The sequence below is a fragment of the Hyperolius riggenbachi genome, chromosome 3, assembly GCF_040937935.1.
Source record: "Hyperolius riggenbachi isolate aHypRig1 chromosome 3, aHypRig1.pri, whole genome shotgun sequence".
In the NCBI taxonomy this organism is placed as follows: domain Eukaryota; kingdom Metazoa; phylum Chordata; class Amphibia; order Anura; family Hyperoliidae; genus Hyperolius; species Hyperolius riggenbachi.
In genome coordinates, this window is record NC_090648.1 from 449,062,705 (window position 1) to 449,087,000 (window position 24,296).

Below are 24,296 nucleotides of genomic sequence, written 5' to 3' on the forward strand. Positions count from 1 at the left end.
TTTTTTTATACCAATATAATGTGTTATGATCTTCAATGTTACTAAAGCTAAAAAAAAAAAAAAGTAGTTTAACTTAACTGGAGCTTCTTGCAGCCTGTACCCACGTCGCCGTTCCGAGTCCCACCATCAAGTAGAGGCGACCGCTGCAAAACTAGCCGGTTGCCGCCAGTTGGCGGTTACTGTGCATGTACGGCCTTGAGCCATGTACACCCTGATCACACTCCCACTGCTGGGAGCACTCTGTACATGTACAGAAGCAATATCCACATACTGTGCATGCGCAGAACACTCCGGGCATTGGGAGCACAGTGAGGAGTCACGTGGCCAGCCAGCTTTGTGAGGGTCGCTGTTGCAGGTTGGAGGAACTTGGGTGGGCGACGTGGGCAAAGGATGATTCCAGAGGGCTGCAAGAAGCCCCAGGTAAGTTAAACTGATTTTTTTTTTTTTTACACTTTAGATTTCCTTTAAATGTTTGATAGATAACAATGTTTCATCCCCTTTCTTCTTTTCTCTTTTCCTTTATAGGAGATTATGTAGTTATGACTGTGTACTTTGACCTGTCCAGAAGGATGGGTTATTTTACTATACAGACCTACATTCCCTGCACCCTTATTGTTGTCCTATCTTGGGTTTCATTTTGGATAAACAAGGATTCTGTTCCAGCGAGAACATCTTTGGGTAAGTAACAGAGCAACCATAGGAAATGCACTTGGGTTGTTGGCTATGTAGTTTCAGGCTGATATTAGATGAGTATTTTGTGCACTACATATATTGTTTAAGTTTGTCACTTTACTGTTATTTCAGTACATTTACATGTAAATTCCCAATATGTTGCTAGAACATTAACTATAAGGCACATTACAATAAATAATGTTTTTTTCCCTATGAAATGCATTTTTATTAAGCCATTAAGGCTTAGTAACTTCCATGTCTAATGCTCATATGAACATATTATCAATATCATGTCCTAAGAGTGTTATGGTAACAATCACTTCATACTATATCATCTAGGAATAACTAAATTAAACTTATATCAAAATTCTTATAAATACATAACTAAAAATATTACCTTAGTCCGATTTAAAATAATTCTAAAAGCTTTATTTTTTTATTTTTGTAAACATAGACAAGAGTCCTGGCTATGAAGAAACAATTAATGACATTTTTATAAATTTTTAATCTATTTGATGTAAAATAGAACTCATTGAGCCATATGGAATTCACTTTTTCACCTAAGTTTTCTCCCTGGAGATAATTTTAAATAACTTTTCAGCTTTCTGCATGTGAAAAAGTACCAAAAAGTAGGTGAAAAATTACTGTCAAAAGTATTCTGACTATTTTTTCCTGCTTATTGGTGGCTTAAGGCATTTTATTGATACGATGTGAAAATATCACCTTGGAGAAGTTTTAAGAGAAAAAGTAAGTGGTAACCCCAAGCGTGACTCGTGGTAGCCACCGGCAGGACTGTGCAGAGCATAGCGCGCAGCGGGCATTTTCACTCACCTCCCAGGGAATCCATACACTGGCAGCCATACACTGGCAGCCTGTCATCATGTTAACAAATGGCATTCTCACCTGAGGGATGCAGAGACTCTGAGGACAGGAGTGTGACTACAGTGTGACCCTCACTAATAAGAAATTCAAACTATAAAACACTTTCCTAGCAGAAAATGGCTTCTGAGAGCAAGAAAGATATAAAAAGGGGAATTTCTTATTGGTGAGGGTCACACTGTAGTCACTTTCTGTCTGAGTCAGGACTGAGTCAGCCACTTACATACCTGATATGTAACTCTTTCAGGCAGAGAAAGAAAAAAGGAACACAGCATAGGTATTTGTGTGCTAGGCACTGTACATATCCATGTTTATATCATCATGTCACATGTCACTTCGGGTATCCTTTAAGAGGTACACTCTAAAACTGGACATTGCAGATGATTGCTCGCCCCACAGCGGAAAAACCTTCTCCTGTCCCACCCAAGATCTGCTATAACCACACATTTTATCACAGATATACAGAGGAAAAAATGACAGGGTGACTATGCACACAAGGCATGTTTTGTATATCATAAATGATAACCACAGTCTTATAAATACAATTTTATATCATAAATAGCTTACTGCAAATTACGTCTCCCAGGCGCTTATAGAAAGTCCCATAATTTAAATGTCAAAGGATTCTTCTCGGGAAGAGATATAATTGATATAATTCCTTTCTGGGCATCATATCTAAAAGCACCTTTAGGATACTGAGATGTTTATGGTGTGCAGGGCCGGGCCGAGGCATAGGCTGGAGAGGCTCCAGCCTCAGGGCGCAGTGTAGGAGGGGGCGCAGAATTCATTCAGCTGTCATTCCTAATTGTGTTTGAAGCAGAAAGAAATAAGAAAAGGGGATACATGGCAGTGACTGCAAGCCAGATAACTAGATATTAAGGTGTTGGGGAGGTTGTGGGCCCTGTGGCGCCTCTTAGTCTAATAGCAATCAGTGTGTGACAGCTGGGGTGGGAGGGATGGAGGGGCGCACTTTGGTTTCTCAGCCTTGGGTGCTGGAGGACCTTGTCCCGGCTCTGATGGTGTGGCATTAGTATGGCAGGAAGCTTCCATGTTTGTTGACAGGTCTGAAGACAACAGCTCATGTTGTGCTAGGCTAACATCTTAAGGAACAAAATGCACAAAAATAAATACAGTTGAAATTTACAAAAACAATACAATTGAATACGACTAAAGGGGCCCGTACACCTAATGATTTTCCCGCCGATATACAGCCGTTTCGATCACAGTGATCGAAATGGCTGTGAAATCGCCGCGCACACCGCTGACAGAATGATCGATTTCCGTCTGAAATCGATCGTTCCTGTCGATTCCCGTCGACCCATCCGTGCGGAAGATTTTTCGCTGGCGGGTTGGGAGTGCGTCGTTAGCGGCGTTCGAATGCCCGACGACCGACACAATACAGTGGGTATACATTACCTGTTCTGGCCGCCGCGAGTACCCTGGTCTTCTTCTCCGCTTCGGGCTCCAGACCATTCCTGCAGCTACACAGAACTTCCTGCCCCGGCAGGAAGTTTAAACAGTAGAGCGCCCTCTACTGTTTAAACTTCCCCCCGGACAGGAAGTTCAGTAGCCGGAGCGGAGCGGAGAAGAAGACATCGGGGACTCGCGCCGGCCGGAACAGGTAATGTATGCAAGGGGGGGGGGGGGCAGCAGCAGCGACAGCTCCACAGATTGTGATCGGTTTCAGGCTGAAATCGATTCACAATCTGTTTGCAGTAAAGGTGGCCATACGATCCCTCTCTGATCAGATTCCATCAGAGAGGGATCTATCTATTGGTGGAATCTGATGGCAAATCGACCAGTGTATGGCCACCTTAACTGTATTCAGTTCTGTCTGATTTGAAAACCTGATTAAGTAATTCACTTATATCAGTTAATTATTAAAACAATGATAAAGCATGTAAATGAAATAGTAAGATTATAGCCCTTCTTCAATTTACTTTGGGCCGGATCCAATTCACTTTTTCTCCTAAGTTTTCTCATAGAACATATTTTTCCTTCCTCTGTTTAAAATCATTTTTGCACTCTGCAATTAAGCGAAAAGTAGGTGAAAAAGTACTTCCAAAATTATTCCTTTTTTTGCTTTGTGGTGGCTTGAAAGGCATTTTATTATAATATGAAAATATCCCCTAGGAGAAAACTTAAATGTGAATTGGATCAGGCCCATTTTCTCTTAGGCTAGGTTCATAGTAAGATGTTGTGGTGCTACGTTATAAACCGCACTGCAATAGGAAGTCTATGCCACATTCACAGTGCAACGTTAGCGTCACATTGTAACATGTTGCATTATGGTAATTACTGCTGCAGTGCATTACCTCGAAACACACCGGTTACCAGGTACAAGAAAGCTTACTTTTCATTGCCTTTGTGCTTCACTGTACCTACTTAATGTGACAGTAACACAGCATTAATGTGCGTTACCACTTTTTTGTTGCATTGTAATGTTGTGTTACGACTTTGTCGCATCACAATGCAACACCCTTTTGTGAACCTAGCCTTAACTTTTCTTCTAGGAGATAATTTTGTATGGGCCCAATCTAATATACTCTTTCTCTTGGTTCATCATTCATCAATAAAATGTCTGTAAACCACCAGGAAACAAGAAAAAAATGATAGTACCTTTTCACCTACTTTTTGGTACTTTTTCAATTGTAAAGTGCTGAAAAGTTATTTTAAATTGAAGATGAAAAATTATCTCCTAGAATAAAACATTTGATCTACAATTTTGTTTTAGTACAGAAATGCATTAGCTAACCACTTAAGTACCAGCATTCTCTGCCCTCTTAAGGACCAGAGACCGCTGATACTAGAACAGCGGAAACCCGATGAATACTGACGAATCGCCGCATTTACCACAGCAATCGCCATACACGCCGCACGTTGGGAACCTGGGCCACCCACTCTGCCATCTCTTTGACGGCAGAGTTCCTGTGAGCCGGTCAGGAGCCGCTTTCATTGGCTTCTGACCCTGTCTTTCAATGTAAGCCAATGAGAGTGGCTTACATTGAAAGACAGGGCCAGGAGCCAATTAAATCGGCTCCTGACCCGCTCACAGGGCTCTGCTGTCTTAGAGACAGGCAGAGCCAGTGAGCTGCGGCAAGGATGTCGGGTTTGAGCGGCGCGATCGGCAGAGAGCAACGGAAACGGTGAATGCGCTCAGCAGTGGCTAATTGAAATCTATGCCCTGCCAGCCAGGAGCCCACCAAAACAGGGCATAGATTTCAATTGGCTTGGTCCGAAATTAGTTAATAACAACCTGTATAATTCATTAGAGCCCATTTATGTTTTTTCTTTAGACAGTTCAAGCCACCATCAGTACTTTGCAAACTTAATATAAACTAGCAACTGCTTACTCACCATATTGTTTTGCCCATAGGTATTACAACTGTCCTCACCATGACTACTCTAAGTACCATTGCTCGGAAATCCCTACCAAAGGTTTCCTACGTGACAGCGATGGACCTTTTTGTCTCAGTATGCTTCATCTTTGTATTCTCTGCCCTGGTGGAATACGGCACCCTACACTACTTCGTCAGCAACCGGAAGCCAAGCAAGGACAAAGAAAAGAAGAAGAAAAACCCTGTAAGTAGATCAGAAAATTGTTATAAGTATTCTCCTGGTTGTTTGCTCAGATTGCTGTATGTATGACATTTACAAAAAATACCATCTGCCAACAAAAATAATTTTAAGGACTTTTTTGTTTCTATTGATCACAGATCAATCTGGCATTAATACAATGTGTGTTTACAGTGAAAATGCTCATTTGATATTATATCTCAAAATGTAGAACTATTAACTAACACAGTCAATATGATTGCAATTTTTATCAATACAGAGGACACAGAATATTTAAAATTTTTTGATTGTTTTAATGCTTTTATTTACTTTACTAATTAATATTTTCTTACCTGGTATTTGGTCCTACCTCTAAATAAACCACTGATTAGAAATGAAGATGGTTGGTTGAGTGTTCTCCCCTAATTAATTGGATTTACAACATAAATTTCACAAAAGCGTTTATGTCATTAGGTATTGCTGATTGGATGAAATGTACTGCAGAAAACATTTATTTTGCAGATGAAAAGCATATTGTAGTATACTTGTTTTTTTTATTACATGCATGACTATTTACTTAATTTCTGTTACTTCATTTTAGGATATTGAAAATGTATTGTAAAGTAGTGCAAATAGTTGGGTTATGGGTATAAATAGATGATTGTATGCGGGGGGGGGGGGGGAGGGGGCAGGGGACAAATATGAGTGTTCTAATAAAACATTTCAATAGCAATTCTAGACTTTCCAACAGGTATTGTAAATGGAAAAAATACCTTGCAGAAATTTGAAGGCAAAACTTTTCTTTCCTAAATAATTAATTATTTTATTGAACGCTAGATAAGGATATATTTACGTATGTCATGAAATATAAATGATATACAGCATTACAAAGCAGACATGAATGATGATGTAAGTACTAGTCAAATCCCAAATGCAGAGACAGAAGTTTTAAACACTAGCCGATGGCTCCACGCCAATTGGCATGAATGCGGTGGCAGCCCCAGGACCACTTCACGCGAATTGGCGTGAACGGCCTTCTATGGGGCTAGCAGGAGATTGCATGCGCCGATGCGTGCGCATCTCCTCTTGAAAGCCTTCAGTCTCCCAGTGGCGATCGCCGCTCGGAGACTGTTAAATGGCAAAACCGCAGTATAATTAGGCTGTACAGCGCTGCGATCTAAGGCAGCGATATACTGGGGACACAGGAGAGGGATCGGCTCTCATAGGCTGAAGCCTATGGTAGGAGGGATTTCAGAAAAAAATAAATAAATAGGTACATTTATTTAAAAAAGTAACAAAAATATTTATAAAACAAAAAATAAACATTGTGGGAACGATCAGACCCCACCAACAGAGAACTCTGTTGTTCAGGAGAAAAGGGGAGGGGGGGGATTGAGTTGTGCGGCTCTTTAGCAAGGCCTTAAACCTGCAGTGGCCTATTAACAGAAAAATGGTCTTTAGGGGGGTTTAACACTGTGGTCCTCCTCAAGTGGTTGAAGCTCGTATGTATTTCAAGTTACTGGCAAAGTATTTACAGGGCCACTATAATGTAAAATGTATACATACATATAAGATGCACATTTGTCTCAGAGTACAATGCACTATAAATAAATCTATGTGTACACATGCATTTTAAATTTTAGTTAAATTTAGTTTGAAATGAAAGTGGTCCTGTAAGAAAGAGAAATAGCAAATCAGGAGTGGCTTAGTATAACCGCCCACATATTTCACTTATGATAGGTTCATGATAAGTATTTAGTTAAACTAGAAAATTAGAGATAGTTTGAAGAACAATATAGCGGTGCATTTCTTTATTGCTAGAAATATGGTAAAACTATTGCCAGAATGCAACTGCATATAAGACATAAAAACATTTAAAAATTGCATGATGGAGGATTTTATTTTATAGACATTGATCCTGATCTATTTTGGCTCTCCTAACTTGGATACATTAGGAAAAATTTTCACATATTATAAATATTAACCTCTCTAGGACCGCATCACACCGTTGGGTGTGGCCGTGGCGCAGCCCCTGGACCGCCTAATGCAAATCGCCCTAAAGTACTAGGGAGAGGATATGCAGGAGATTGTGCATCCCCGCTTGGATGACGGAGCTCTGCTCCATCATCAGTCTCCCAGCAGCGATCGCCGATAGCAGACTGTTAGGTGGCGAAACCAACACCTATTTACTAGGTACAGTGCTACGATCTATGGCAGCGCTGTACTGGGGACAGCCGTGTGACATGGCTGTCCCCCTGGGAGACAGGAGAGCGATCGGCTCTCATAGGCTGAAACCTATGACAGCCGATCACCGTCATTGGCTGGCTTGGGGAGGGAGGGTGTTTAAAAATAAATAAATAAGGAAATGTATAATAAAATACACATAAATATTTATAAAAAAATAAATAAACATCCTGGGAGAGATCATTGCCCACCAACAGAAAGCTGTGTTGGTGGGCAGAAAAGGGGAGGAATAACTTGTGTGCTAAGTTGTTCGTCCATGCAGCGAGGCCTTAAAGCTGCAGGGGCCTATATTGTTAAAAATGGCCTGGTCTTTAGGGGTGCTTATGCCCATGGTTCTTAGGTGGTTACAATTCTAATCAGCCATCACAGTTTTCAAAAATGGTACTTTAACATGTCTTAACAAATTTAAAAAAAAAAAAAAAGTTAAGTATTTTACCACAAACTGCTTTGTGCACTTCTGATCTTCGTGACTTTGGAAGACCTCTGGATGTGATGAGAGGTTACGGAGGGGGCACATTTGCATATCCCAAATCTAAAAATGTTGATAAAAATAGGGACTTGCAGAGGTTTGGAAAATAGAAGCAAACTCATAAGGAAAATTATGATGGATCCAGTATTAGCAGTTAATTATTATTTTTTAAGAGCCAGCAAGCTGCAATTAAGTTATTTATGTGACAGCATCAGAATACAATTCTGAATCTACCTTGTGTAAAAGAATAAAAAAAAAATATTTCTTTTAAATACCTGAAAGCTTGACAGCTGTCAGCAGGGTTGTTTATTGGGCTGGGTTCTGTCTTTTTTTAGTGCTCTTTCACTTGTTGAGACATACAGCATTCCAGTGCAATAACTAACAGGTCAGCAGGTGTGTGCAGAAAAAAAAATGGCTGCTTCCCCTCATCAGTGAAACACAAGGAGCTGTCGGATATTTAACAGAGGGGGAGATTTATCAACACATTACCAACAGTTTTTTTTTATTCTTAATCTGTTCTAACCAGCAGGGAGAACAGTTCTGCATAATAATTAGAACATTCTTAAATCCTAGGTTATAGTGGCAGTTTAGCATGAATTTCTAGAGCTGCACTACAGTTAAGAAAAGTGCAAATCCATCCCTAAACTGGCGCAGATTAAGAAGTACAGATGTAGAACTGCAGGCTAGACATGATTGCAGAGTGCAGGCTAGACATGATTTGTGAGCTGCTCCTCCCCCTGCTGAATTCCTTCTCAGAGCCTGCTGCTATCAATACAGCAGATGTATTAGTTACCTTAGCAACAGCAATTCCCTTCACACACTGCACTGTCTGAGAGACCTTCCTAGCTCTTCCTATTTTACAACAGTTTTAGAAGGATCTGCATGCATCTAATGATTTCTTCAGATGCCTGAGACAGTTCTGCATGGATTTCTAAAAACCTACCAATATTTTGTCTCAGACACTCTTGATAAATGCCCCCCACAGAATGTTACATGCTGTTACATGAATAACTATAGGAATAGCAGAATATATATATATATATATATATATATATATTTGCTACATTTTCATTTAAACTACAGGATAATTTTAATGTCCTTGTATAATGGCCCTTAAACTATACCACTTATAGACATAAGATAAGTAGCCTCCATTAGCAAATAGTTATAGAAATTTCTTCCAGATTTTCCTAACGGTGGCCACTCTGTCCAATTTCTAGCGAAAAATCATTCGAGTGATCAGAAATTCGGAAGAAAAATTGTTCACTACACCATCAACGAACCAATCTTTGCTTCCTATCCATCACAACCAACAAGAAAATCCAAATTTTGGTTTGACGAAAATCCAATCGGACCACTATTTTTATAATCGTTCGTAATCGATTGTACCCATTAACAAACTATTTATAACCAATCTGATGATCAGAATTTCTGATCGCTCAAACGATTTTTTGATAGAAATTGGACCGTTAGTGGCCACTTTAAGAAACAATTATTATTACAGAACTATTGAGCATTTGCAAGCCTGCTAGTTCATAGTTTCACCCACAGCACCATTACGTGAATTTTTTGTGTAAAAAAATGTATTTTCTTGGAATTTTTTTAATTGCTTTATGCATTTCAAACTGTAAGAGTATTATAAGCTTTCCTTGACATATTTTAAGCACGCATTTTCATCTAATTGGTATTTTAGTTATATTGTTTTCACATTTTTTGATGTGTTTATAACATGTTACAGGTTTTTTTTTTTTTTTATCTTTTCTTATTTTTATTTTTACTCAAATTCTGATTTTCCTTCCTTATCTATACAACAAAAGCTTCTCTGGATGTTTTCCTTCAAGGTATAATGTTTCTGGAATGGAAATTCACTGCATGTGACTGCTGAATTGAACTGTCAAAGCCTAATTTAAGACTGGCTTTTGTTTCGTAATTGTATAAGCAAACCCAGTATGAAATAAATGTATATTTATTAAACAATAATAAAAAAAAAGGTCACAAAAGTTGATTCAGCAGCATTTACACAATTTCACTGTTGAGTAGAAATCTTATTCAATGGTATTGTTCATCTGTTATTTGCTATAAGAACACAAAATTTATCTCACCCCCATTTCATTGCTCCGCACAAGTATGCCTTTCAATGAATGATGTAAAACGGTATGCCATACGTCTATCATTTGCTTAATTTTGCCATAGGTTGAATATTATTGTTAAAACTATTCATATCTGTGACATAATTGCAGATGATAGCTAAATATCACTGGGGCTTCAATACACCTTGTACATTACCTTCATGTTTTCTAATGTCTTAAAGAGAACCTGTAACGAGAAAAAGTTCCCCTGGGGGTACTCACCTCGGTAGGGGGAAGCCTCAGGGTCCCAATGAGGCTTCCCCCTCCGCTGTAGCTGCAGTCAATCCAAGGCTGGCTCCCCCGAAGTCTCCTGCAAGCCACGCTTAACAAGCCTGACAATGCGTGCTATATTTACCTTCCCTGGCTCCAGCAGGGGGGGGCGCTATTGTGGCTCTCAACACAGAGATAGGAGAAAATAGCCGATCTCCATCGGGTCCACTCTACTACGCAGAGACTTGAGCCTGCGCAGTAGAACGGCCCGACAGTGATCGGCTATTTCTGCCTATCTCCGAGCGGAGAGACAATACTGTGCCTATGCTAGTAAATATTTACATCCTCACCATTCGGAGGGCCAGAGCGAGACCGCCGTGGAACACAGTAGGACGGGGAAGTCTCGATAGGATCCAGAGGCTTCCCACTACCAAGGTGAGTACCCCCCAGGGGAACTTTATGTCGTTACAAGTTTTCTTTAATGTCATAATCTGTATGGGCGAATTGGGAACATCAAAGTAAAGTGGTACCTTAAGGATTAATTTCAATGATTGCTTTTGAAAAAAAAAACTTAATATGAGCATTCTGGAATATTCAGATCTAACTGTCAATAATACAGTCATCTCTTTTATGTCAGTTTATTAAAATTATGAAAAATTAAATTATATGGAGCATACATGCAAAAAATGCATTCGCCCATACTTTGCCAGTATCACTTCGTAGAACTGTAGAAACAAGACTTTGAAAATGGCTATAGCTAATTGATGTTTTAGATATTATTGTTTATATTCTTGCTTGCATTAGTAATGCAGAGTAAATGAAATTAGATTATTGAAACTTTGTGTAAATATTCACATTACGTGTGCATGCTTTTAGCACTGAGTTGACCATGCTTTGAAGGGTGAATTAAGAAAGCTGTTTATTTTTTATTGGGGGGAAAAAAACATAATGCTTACTATATTTAACTATTAATCATCTGCAGAATTCAGTGACAAACTTGTAATACGTTAAAGCCAAGGTCATGCTGATTGCAGTGTTCAATGCCTTTCAGTTGCAAAAAATGATGCTTGCTCGATCCTGGATCTCTTTATTTGTGAATGGGCAATAATATGGGCAAACAAAGCGGTAGCTGGGTCACAAAGTCTTGGATGTAGCTTACTATTTATATAAAAAAATGTAAAAATTTAAGATTAAAAGTTTTTTTTTTCTGAGGGAGTAGAAATTTCATGTTCACTTATTTTTAGCAATGATCGGAAATGCATACTGTATATACTCGAGTATAAGTCTAGAAAATACTGGCCACAACAATTAACAAGGAAAGGGGCAGGGAAAAAATGCTGGGCTGCATAAAAGGAAGTGAATAATTGCAGCACTTGGGGGCCTGGAGGAGGTATTGCTGCACTTAAGGGACAGGAGGGATTAATGGCTGCAATACTGTATGCAGTGCAATTATTAAGCCCTCTTGAGCCGCAGGTACAGTCATTAACTTTGCTCGGTAGACTTATACTTGAGTCAATAAAAAAAACCTCCATCTTAAGAGGGTTGAATACTGGAGTCGACATTTATGAAGTTGACTTGTATTCAAGTATATACAGTATTTCTGATTCCGGTGATTTTCTGTATTTCCAATTTTTAATTTTCTGATCTTTGATATTCAAGGAGTATTTTATTCAGAGAATGCAAAAAAAAAAAAAAAACAGAAATCAGGACAGCAGAAAATGAAGATCAGAAAAATAGAAAATCAGTTTTGTGATTGGTCTGAAATTAATTTTTTTCTGTAAAATTCTGTGCTCTCTGATTGTCCAGTGCTTCCAAGTTATGTGATTGGACTAAAATGACCATGTTGTGGTAAATTGGATTCCCGCGGAATTCCGATTTTCTTTTTCTGATTTTGTTTTTCCGATTTCCAAATTCCCCTTGAAAATGCAGATTTCCAATCGGAAATGCGAAAATGTTAGCATCCCTATTTCTTTCTCTTATGAGCTAAATAAGCTGTAAAGGGTCTTTTAAGGCCATGCGGATTCATTTGATATGAATAATCTTGTTTGTAAAGTTAGTAAGTAAGTATACACATTGTAAGTATACACATATATTTTTTATGCACGCTCGTTACCAGATAGAAAATCAATGTACAGTAGTCCTGCTTCAAATTCAAGTTATACTAAGATTACTAGATCACTTAGCAAGAACATAACCTTGAAAAATTACACCCATTATCTTTATACATTTTTTGCTGAACATTCTACTACTATAAGTAGAAAGTTTGGCAAACTCACATATTAATGGTAGGGATGAAAAAAAATATCTAATTGTTATATTGCTAATATTTTGGTAGTTCTCAAGCAAAAAAAATGAAGAAATAAGCTGTAGTGTGATTATAAAGAAATAAAAACAACACAAATAAAAGATGCAGCAAATTTTTCAATCTACAAAAGTTGCAATGTTTCAAAATGTTGTCCGGTAAATAACAGCAGTTTTTACTAAACTAGAAAATCTAAATATCTACAGGAAAATAATTTTTCTTAAATTACATTTTTTTGTAAACATAATCAATGATATTTTAAAAAATGATGTTTTGAAAATCTTATATTAATGGTGCACTTTTTGGTAACAGTTTTTATAAGCACTGTACACATGTGCTATTTTGTTTTAAGACTGATCTCAAACTATTCACCAATAAAGCATTTGATGCTTTCAGATTTAACACTTCGGAACATGATATGTATTTTATTCATTACATACGTATATCTTTCTAAAACCTCTGTTTTGTGCTTGGTAGAACTTTTCAAATTATTCCTAAAAAAAAAAAAAAAAGATTCCCATGTATATGGTCTATGTAGAGGGCATCTTTCACACGCAAAGCAAGAACTTAATTCAGCTTCTGGAAATGAAAACTTTCTTTGACAGATAGTCAGACTGCATAGTAATTTTTAGGAAGCACAGTCACTTAGTATGATTTTGAAGAAATAAAGTTTCACTATTATGGAACTAGTAATATACAGTCAGTGAATAAAAAAATGACTAGTTTCATTAGAAGATAACTCGACGAGAGTTTTATAGTTAGCTAGCTACTTTGAGGAAAATAATTTTAAGGAGACGTTCACAAAAATGCAGAAAGATCTCCAAACGTGCATTTAGTTTAAAGGATACCAAAGCTCAAAAGTTTTGGCGGAACGGGAGAACAGGCATATCACCTGTCTTGATGCCCACCGCTTCTCCGTTCTCCTTTCTGCCACCCTTATCTTACCTAACTGACCCTGGGATCCTCTTCCAGTCGCCGGGGTCAGGCTTTACTGCATAGGTGCTGGCTGGGCTGCACACGTCCTACAGCGCATGTCCGTGGCCGGGTGACTTCGCGCGCATGACACAGTGACATCATGTGACACCATGGGCGCATGCTGTAGGACACGTACTGCCCGGCCAGCAGCTGTGTAGTAAAGCCCAACTCCGGCAACCTAGAAGAGGATCCCGGGGGGCTGTTAGGTAAAACAAGGGGGGCAGAGAGGAGTTAATCCAAAACTTTTGAGCTCTGGTATCCTTTAAATATATATTTTGGTATTTAATTAAAATTACCTTTTTTGATTACATGTTTCATTGGTGATTTATAAGAAGGATAATTTCTTCATTGATTTAGTGGTACAGAAAGAATGGAGCATAAACTCAAGCTGAAGCTTGATTGTCTGCTACACTACTTGAACTAGTTTTATTTGTCCCCGTTTCGATAAATCTGTACCACTGAAACAGTATCCCCCTCAAATATCAACACTGACTTAAAGGACCACTATCGAGAAAAATGTAAAATACATGTGTATGCATATGTATGAGGAGCACATTTCTACAAGAGTAAAATGTACTATATTATTGAGGGGTACATCGCTGTCATATGCAGTAGGTATGGACTGGTCCATTTCCTCTCCTCTTAGGGGATTCTCTGCATTTCTTTTATTCTTTACAAAAGCACTTCCTAGAAGGGAGCTGACCAGCCTCCCTAATGGTTTGCACACTGTTCTTGCAGACAGCAACATAGGGAAAAAGGAAGGTATAGTGCATTTTTATCTGGGACACACGTACATCTTTATACACATACATGTACTGTATAGTGGTCCTGTAGTCCGATAGTGTTCATTAGGTGTTCTCTTTAATTTGAGTCAGCTTAATGTGTTAGAACAGAACTTAGCGGTTCTGGTGTGAATACATGACAAGTTTTGAGAATATTAAATACATTAATCACTTATTGCGATTTTCATGTGACAGCATTTCATTTCCTACACTACAATAAGATTTTGAACTACTGTAAACAGGTATATCCCAAAGGTGCTGTACCATGAAAGATAGAGAACTGAAGCCATGCTCACTTCAAGCCCTCAATCGTGTTCAAGATCTTATTTTTTTAATTACTTTACTCAATTTAGAATATTCAAAGAGAAAATAGCTTCCTTTCCCCGTTCTTAATTCTGCATATTGCTTAATAAGTGTTATTATGTTATGCAGCTTTCCTGTTCTTTTTATTCTGACTCTAAGGGCCAATTCAATTACAAGGGAAACAAGATTATTTGGTGTGGGTAAAATGTTTGGCACTTATTGCAACCTCTTCGGAGGTTGATGCAATTAGCAATGTAATGCTTACAGTGCTTGGGCAAATTCTAATTCACCTGGCATGTTATCACGATAAGCTTGATAATACATGTGGCTTGAGTGTTAGGTTGTGGTTTTCAAGCAAACTTATGGGTGGTTTGTATTGCTTTTGCAAGCTTTTCTTCTGCCCCAAGCATCACGTATCACCTACTGCTTTCCTCCCTCTATGTCAGTTTTTGTAATTGCATTTAATATTTTCACTGCTTCTTTTAAGTATGGCCATGACATGGAGAAAAGGTGCTTTGCAAACCCATGTCAAGGATCATGTGAGTTCATATAATTATGTCATGGAGACTCACCCTGACTGCTCAATATTAGCCTGCATTGGGCATTAGGGGTTATGTAGGGCTTGGAAACATGCTAATTTTTTATTGTTATCATTAATGAAATGCAAAAGAAAAATAGAATAAAGGAATGTAGACCAGGTAAAAAAAAATTGCGCACATCTGCCCTCATTTTTTACTTTAAAAATTGCTTTCCACATCTAAAGTCACTATGGTAAGGAAAAAAACAGATGTGGGAATAATATAATAGATATTTAATTTTCGCAAGCAAGCTTGTTTTTGCCTAGGAGTTTTCTCATGACACTTTGGGCCGATTCAATCCACTCTTTCTCCTTGTTTTTCTCCTAGAAGATAATTTTTCATCTTCTGTTTAAAATAACGTTTCAGCACTCTGCTCTTCAAAAAATCAAAAAAGTAGGTGAAAAAATACTGTCAAAAATATTCTGACTATTTTCTTGCTTGCTGGAGGCTTACAGTGCATTTTATTGATACGTTATGCAAATATCCTCTAGGAGAAAACTTAGGAGAAAAAGTGAATTGGATCAGGTACTTTGTCTCAACTTGAAATATATTTTCATGCATTAGCCTATAATAGCCCTTGAAACTCACATTTGTTGTAATTGAATCTGGCCTAAGTTCTATTCTGGTCTAGAGAATGATTTGTATTTTTACTGCTCAAGTTCACTCTTTTATGCCCTTATTCTACAGCACTACCTAATTTATGGAACTGAGCATCAACTGCATTACTATTGAAATCATTTGTAAAGGAATACAAATATTTTATTGAATTGAATACAGCAGGGTTGTAATATAACCTAGATTTTGATGTTTCTATGTGATAAACTTTTAACATAAAAAGTCTATATGTGTTTTCACAAAATTCATATTTTTGTATGTCTTTAGCTATTTAATTTAGGTATAAAATAGATCCAATTGAATTAGAATATTTGAAAACATAGCTAATTTTACTATTGCTAAACAATGTAGTGTATTCATTTGATTGTTTCTTTTTGTTTTTTGCTAATATAACAACAGGCTCCGACTATTGATATTCGCCCACGATCGGCTACCATTCAAATGAATAATGCCACAAACCTTCAAGAAAGAGATGAAGAATATGGGTATGAGTGTCTCGATGGAAAAGATTGTGCCAGTTTCTTCTGCTGCTTTGAGGATTGTCGAACTGGTGCTTGGCGACATGGAAGGATACACATTCGCGTTGCGAAAATTGACTCTTACTCACGAATTTTCTTCCCAACTGCTTTCTGCTTGTTCAATTTGGTCTATTGGGTATCCTACCTTTACCTTTAAGAATAAATACAGGAATATCCAATGATGGAAACACGCACGCAACACAGGCCTTATAAAACATAAATCATTTCATTTATGGAGTAATATGGTTTGTGTACTGATCCAATGCAAAATTGTATCTGTTCTTTCAATTTATGGAGTGCCACGGGTTAGTGTCACTCATGATACCCGATATGGTGGATGACCTTTACAGCTGAGCTGGATCATTTTTTAAACTTGTATCCACATTATAGGCATTGATAACAATTTGCAGTGAGGCTAAGCAGAACAAAAGCTTATATGGAAATGTTTAATGGTGCCCTGCCATTTAATAAACTTGCTATGTAAATGTCTCATTGCATTTCACTTCTAGATGTAATAGTGACACTTATCTGAAATTTAACTGGAAACTCATACTAGACTTCTTATCAGTTAAAAAGCACATGTACAATGATGTAAATATTTTATTTACTTATCCCTTTAAATGCATAAGTCAATGCATGCGTCTATCGGAGCCAACACACAGTATTGTACTACCATACAATGTTGTTATTTTTATCCTTTATGTCTACTTGTGATATATTTAAGGTAAGTAATTGTATGAATTCACATTACCTGCTCAGCATACATATCTTTGTTTTCGTGCATGAAAACTGATTCTTACTGCACTTTCCCTGGGTACCTTTACATATGCCTTAAGGATATCAAGGAAAAGCAATCTGCTTTTCTTAAACCCTAGTCTTTCAGTATTGAACCACCTGCCAAAGGGGAAAGCCAAGTTGCAGAATCTTAATTTTTGCTACTGCTGTTATTAAGTATAGATTTATTTTTTATTAATTTTAAGTGAGTAACTATTGGGGTGTCAGATTTGGCACCACAGTAGGCTGTTGAAAGGAAGACAGTTTAATTTTGTAAAAAAAAAATCTATTTCAGCAAATATTTTGCTTATAATATTAAACCATTTATAAGAGTTTAGAGACCTATTTATAGCATGTAAACTTTACTGGCAACAGTTGTATTTACTATGAAGATTTAGAGACTTATGTCGATTTAAAATTGTAAAATGTCTTTTGGCAAGTGCTAAACAGTCAAGTCTTTTATGCGAATATGAAGAAATGTTTACAAAATTCTAAAGTCTATCCAGAATGGGAATTTTTGTTTACATGCGAGAAGGCAGATTATTTACAAGCACTGTATGTGCTGGAAACTCCATTAGATAGTTAACTACTTTATTCCCAGACATAGATTTAAATGTAAAACATGTTTAAACTCCCTGGCGTCTTTAAAAATGAAAAGTAAAAATTTGAAAGAAAATACATTAAAGTAATCCTGTAGTAGATCTCTGTAAATATAGCTGGTGATAACGCTCTTTAGCAGTGCTGAATGTTGGTACCAACAGAGCTCAAGCGCTGTAAAAACAGCGCAAGAGATTTGGGCACAGCCGGCGCCACTGTAGGCTATAATAGGAATTACAGCTATAGCAGTGCTCAGTGAGTAATTTGGGCGCCATTAAAAGATGGAGCACAAATTTCTACAAAAACACTGTAATTCGGCCACCAGCAATAGCTGGAAGCTGAATTACATCTTTCCCCCACTATCCATGGCAGCATGGGATGGAAATAGTAATGAAGGCCTCCGGGACTTGTGCAGGAGCAGGGTTAGCCATTTATCAGCTTTATCCTGTGCCCAAATCTCCCAATGGCTGTTTCATAGGTACGCAACAGCTCTCCAAAACCCGACTAGGATGCAGAATTTAGCTGGTCTTACTGATGCAAAAGACCTACCATACAACTTTCTTGCAATAAAGCAAGTCATAAAACAAGTGTGGACATCATAATCTTTACATCCATAACAAGTGTAGCCATGAAAACACCTGATTTAAAGGATGGATCACTGTAATGGAGGGAGTGGCGTAGTAGTTGTGGTCCCCTTACAGCCCTGGGCTCCCTGCAGTCACAGGGGCTGCCCCCTGTAGTTATGCCCCTGCTAGCCAGGAAGCAGTCACATGACATGGGGTGAGACACCAGGAGCTCCTGTCTGTTTTCAGATTTGAGTCCACCTTCAGGATTCATCACGCTCCTCAAAACTCTGCTATTAATAATGGCAATATTGCTGAGGTATAATAGCTGTAAACTTTGCTGCTTTGACTCTTGTTTAGATTACAGGTATCCACTACAGAATCCCTTTAAGGTATACTAAGTTTGGACTTCAAAATGTAATCACAGGTCTTCATGAGAATATAATTTATATATTTTGGTCAAAAAAACCTTTTATCTTTGCAAGCTTTATATGAAGTGATAGTCTGCGTAAGCTCAGCACAAGTCTATGTTGTTTGTGCTAAGAACATTTTGGGAAAGTTTCAATATGCATATCATCAGAAATACTAGTAATGCAGTGCAAACAAGAACAAATAATTGATATGAAACATATAGCTATAAGAAGGTAAACATATATGTTACTAGATTTAAAATAAAAATACACGTTTTTTTTTAAATACGATAAAAAATGATGGGTAGATACTTTTTTATAGGACAACTCAGCTGCCCAGGTTCATATACATTTATTCACTCACTGAATACGTCTATTGCAATCTATATATGTTTTGCCAAATATTGTACAGTGTGCCAGTGAATGCCAGAGAAGGAGTGGTCAGCTATGAAAGAAATATTGGTATGTAACATATCTCTAGTATTTAAAGTGATATTCCATCCTTTGAGAAAAAGTCCCTAGGCACCAGTCTACTTTCCCAATGCCCTCCAGTGTGTTATGGTCCATGGTGAGCACTGCTCTCCTCTCTGGGATGCTAACTGGGGAGAGCATGTGTCTGAAGGCCATTGCCAAGGGCTGGATCAACATAAATAACCATTTGTGCATAGAGTCGGCTTTGCACAATGACATTATAACTGTACTTCTTATACATCCAGAAGATCCAAAAGAGATACACAGGATGGTACATCACTGGCAAGTGGTAGAAGATGTTACAAAAGGCACCCAAACAAAGGTTAGGATGATTTAAATGAATTAAAGGAAGGTAAATGTGAGCTTACCATCAATGATTCACTGAACGTAAGTCTTCAGACTTTTATTCTCCCCAACAAAATGACAACCCGTTTCACGGCTAGGAGCCACTTCATCAAGCCTATACAAAGTGCAAGGTTTGTAGTGAGTTGGAGCTCTGAGCGCCTTTAATTGATTTAAAACATCTTAACCTTTTTTGGGCACCTCTTGTGGTTTGTCTTGGATGTTTTTATCCCACTTGGAGTTCAGATTTTATTTTTGGGAGTTGCAACCAGGATTGGGGTTCAAGGCCAAGTGGGGACGGTTCTTCTCCACATGTCTATATAAGTGGTTGCCTGCTTAGAATCCCATTTTTGTGAGTATTACTCCACTTTGTGCATTGTGTAACATCTCTTACTCAATGATACTGCACCAGATTGGGCTCCCATTGCCCCTGTGTTTTTCCCCTCTACAAGTGGTAGAAGAGGTAAGGATACTTTTTTGATATAGCATAGTGGGCATGCACCTAATAACTAAATTTTAGTAGAAAAACCACTTTGATATCTGCCAGTAATATATACTAATATATACTGTACATCTTTTCATTAAATTAATACATTTTTTACATTTCAGAAGCATATACAGTGCCAACATTTCAGCCATACAATTAAAATATAATGGGAGGGATGTTGTAAATGTCTGAACAGTCACAGGCTCGTGTGCATTAGATGCACTAAACACCAATGCAGGCTTTTTACAACATGTAGCTAGTTTGCTTCAGTGTTCACATTACAGTATTTATTGCCATTAAGAATTATATGCATGATTTTTTTTTAACTATTATTGTTCTTTTGTCATTTTTGTTAATTTGCAAAATGTAAGGATTTTGGTGTGGAGGGGAAAGATGTGCCAAGTTTTGCAGATATCTAATACTAAATATTAATTTTAGTTTTGGCACTTATTCATGTTTATGTTTATTTTTAATCAATGACTACTCCTACTTATTTATGCTGATTACTTACATTTAACAAAAGTTCCCAGGTTTGTTTTTATAGCTGTAGATCTTCAGAGTTACAAAATAATGTGTTGCTTGAACATAAAAGCAAACATTTTGTGCTGTAGATCTGTGTTACTCCACATTTTTTTGGTATGTACTCCTTTTGAGTGCCTGTGCTCGCCAAGTACCCCTTGGTATGGTAAAAATTATCTCACATACCCCTTAACATTGTTTCTAAACAAATTCTATGAGTTTACTATGACATTTAAAGAGCTAAAATAGGAATTTAGTGTTTTTGTTTGTGTAGACTTTTTTCGATTTTTTTCATTTTTGAAAACTCAAAAATGTCTATAATTAATTAACTACATCAAGCCCAAATAGCCCCTGGACCCATCAGAAGTACCATAGGGGTACACATGCCATACGCTGAGAACCTAGGCTATAGATAGCCTTAGCTTGCAGAATTTCTTTCTATGACCCAAAATAATCACAACTTCAGACAAAATCTAATGTAAAACAGACCCAGTCATTGCATTCATGGGTATAAATACATTTATCTGGAAATGGTATTCCTTAAATGAAATTTCTGCTGTTCACAAATATACTTCTTCTTTTGGGTGTGTAGCACAACAAGAGAAAGTAATTAAATGTTACCGCACAAACAAGATTCAAAGAATAAGATAGTTGTGTAGAGTCCTGTGTTGCTATGGAGACATGCCTGTAAAATGTAGATCTGCATATAGTCTTTTAAACTCATTGCTAATATACTGGCAGTGTTGCTGCTATAGCAGTTCATTGTCTTCTAGAAGCAACCAGCGGTTTAATGGTTGGTTCAGGAGATATTAGATATAATCACTTTCCATGTGAACTTAATATATTTGACACTGAAGGACTTAAATTCATTAAATTGTGCTTAAAGAGGAACTTAAGTCTAAACAAACCAAACATACTGTCATTAAGTTACATTAGTTATGTTAATTGAAATAGATAGGTAATATAATCTCTTACCCACCCCCCTGTTTTAAAAGAACAGGCAAATGTTTAATTTCACGAGGGCAGCCATCTTTTTGGTTGAAAGGAGGTGACGGAGCATGAGACACAGTTCCAACTGTCCTGTGTGCTGATCACCTCTCCCAGTTGCTAGGCAACGTGAATAACATAGAAAATGCCATCATGCTTTGCACAGCATCAGGGGAAAAAAGCCCGGTCAGTTTCCTTTGATGGGTGGAGCTTAGCTAAAAATGCAGCTAAAACTGATGCTTTGGTAAGAAAAACAAAGTTCTGATGCTGTGAAACTGTTAAATAAACACCAAGCCTTTTCAGTTCTGCTGAGTAGATTTTTAGTCCGGAGGTTCACTTCAGTGGGCAGTACTTCTGGACTAGGAACAGTGAACTGGAGTCAGTAGGGGGTTTTTTTTGTTGTTTTTTTGTTTGTTTGTTTGTTTTAGTAAAATTATGGAAATCCCATTTAAGTCACCTTTCTGTTTTTATATAATGGATTAACCATGGAGGCATCGCCTACTTGCATATTCTTAGGAAAGCACTCTACAGTCTGTTCACAAATCCTACTGTATTTAGTAGCATTTTCTATGTTTCATGCTCTACTACCCTGATACAAAGTGTACTTTGTATTAATGTAGTGTTTAATAGGCTGTTTGCATGTTTAATTTACCCTGTACTGACAGATTCCTGGAAACAGAGTCCTAGAAAATTGCCTGATAGAATTACAGCTACTAGTGCTCATATATCAAAGGCAAAATTCAACATTTAGCGGCATTTCATTAGCTCTATTTTAGTTAGATGAGAAAAATAAATCAGCTGCTTACTAATTCATTTAGGATTCCTTTGTTGGGATGGTTTACTAAAGAAAATGTAGATTGTGAAGAGCAGCAATGCACATGTCTGTTCAATGTGTATCTCCTGGATTATTTTTGTTGTCTTTAATCCAGGGTGTCCGATTGATCCTCCAAAGTTAACACAGTCCTGGTCCCTGTTTTCAACTGTAGACCTTTTTTTTTTACCTAGGAAATCCTTTGGATTAGTGGGGAAATGTATTCTAGGATTCTTAAAACGTTCAGATAAAGTTGACTTTTACTAAATATCTGTAGAATGCCATTCTTAGCGACAAATTGTTATCTCGTCTTGATCTTCCAGGAATACGATGGTTATTATTGTTGTTCATGTATTACCTGTATTTATATAGTGCTGGCACCTTATATAGTATACAAAAACATCCAGATCAGTTGGGGAAGACTGGAAGGGTACAACCCTATGAAAGTCTTTTTGGCAGAGTTGCGTTTAATTGACTTAAATATTGTCTGCATGAACCTGTAGCATTTAAGTTAGTTTTGGAGAACTAACTAACTTCCTCATGCATTTCCAACCAGACGTGTTGGAGAAGATGTTGCTTTTTTTCTGTAGGCCATCTTATTACTAATGCTTCATTTTCACCAAAGTGCACTAAGGCTATATATATTCATTCACACCTTGCTAAAATCATATCATATCACTAGATGACATCTCATCATTATAGCAGGGTATACTATACTGGGGATTCTAAATGAGAATTGTTCGGTGATGTAATATGGAACTTCCTTTTCAGCATGATGCTCAAAACCAACGTGAAGTTTGATGGACTTTTTGTACATGGACTCACTGCCTTGTACCTGGGATTGCTAAATGTCAAGTTGCAGGGATGCCTACTACTGTTAGAAATATGTTATAATGTATAATTATTTCGGGAATCATCTGAAGCTTTGCTTGCCTTTTGCAGAGCGTAACGCTTGTGCAAGGCATAATGCCTTGAAAAAAACTTGTACCAATACAATTTCTCTGATTTTTTTGACAAGATAAATTGATCAAAAGATCAGAGAGCACGTGCAATGTAAAAACTTTAGTTCTTCATTCCCATAAAAGATATTTTTGTCCCGAACCTTTTTTTCCTTCTGTAAATAAACATTATGTCAGTGTTCAAGAAAATATCAGCATCGAGGTGGTTATGACTCTCATTTTTATAAAAAAAAAAAGATCAAGAAAGCAAACGTATACCTGTAAATGTTTTTGTCGGTGTAAGTTACGTGTTCAGTGTGATGTTTACTACTTTTTGGTGTAAAAAGAGCAATATTATGAAATGCTGCTTTTTGTTGGAAAGAAAATGTAAACAGATTCATTTGATTTATTCACTTTTCTGACCCTATAGTAAATTTTCACCATGTTCAAAATTATACTGAATCATGCATTAATTTGTTTGGCTTTCAGATTTAGCAAAATTATTAGGCGGCTCCAACGTTTGGCCTCATTTCCTCCTTAAAGTAGACCTGAACTCTTGCATAGAACAGAAGAAAAACACAGAGAAATCCACCCTGTATGTAATTTACAGAGTTTAGTTTGTTTAATTCCTCCCATCAGTCAGTAATCACAAGTGTAATTTGATATCTCAGCTGTGTCAACACAGGAATTTAGCAGTCCTCAGCAGATCATAACAGCTAATATGTAAACACAGGATGTTAACCCTTTCTCTGCTTCCATGAGACCAGGAAGTAGACACACTACAGATTTATTGCAGGAGTTCTCTAAGTTGTAACACAGAAATGTTTTCTTTAAAGGTTATTATGCTGTTGCTTATCTTTTAGAGCAGAGAGGAAGTCCTCAGTCCAGGTCCGCTTTAACTATACCATTAAAAAGTCATATCAGGATATATTAACTACACAGTGGGGTAACCGAATAACACGTGTAAAGTGTTAAATGTAATGTATTGCATTACGCTGTAGTCATCATGTGTAACACTTTACACATGTTATTCTGATTATCACAATGTTGTGAATATACCCCACAGTGTGTCATGGTTTGAACAGGAGTGTAGCAAGGGAGCTTAGAGAGTACAGGGGGCTGCGAGAAGCCCCAGTTAAGTAAAAATCCTTTTGTTCCCTTCATCT

General features: G+C 37.4%; 1 protein-coding gene across 5 annotated transcripts in view; it reads left to right on the plus strand.

The window, feature by feature from the left end:
- Positions 1-23,203, plus strand: part of LOC137564229 (gamma-aminobutyric acid receptor subunit gamma-2) — a 217,733-nt gene extending 194,530 nt beyond the window's left edge. For 4 of the 5 annotated variants that reach the window (XM_068277824.1, XM_068277828.1, XM_068277826.1 and 1 more), the window contains 4 exons: positions 526-678; positions 4,928-5,133; positions 9,637-9,660; positions 16,113-23,203. In XM_068277824.1, coding sequence (XP_068133925.1) covers positions 526-678; positions 4,928-5,133; positions 9,637-9,660; positions 16,113-16,388 — 659 coding nt within the window. In that variant the 3' untranslated portion in view covers positions 16,389-23,203. The remainder of the gene's footprint in view (positions 1-525; positions 679-4,927; positions 5,134-9,636; positions 9,661-16,112) is intronic. The other variant, XM_068277825.1, reaches the window with a different exon arrangement.
- Positions 23,204-24,296: the final 1,093 nt, after the last annotated feature.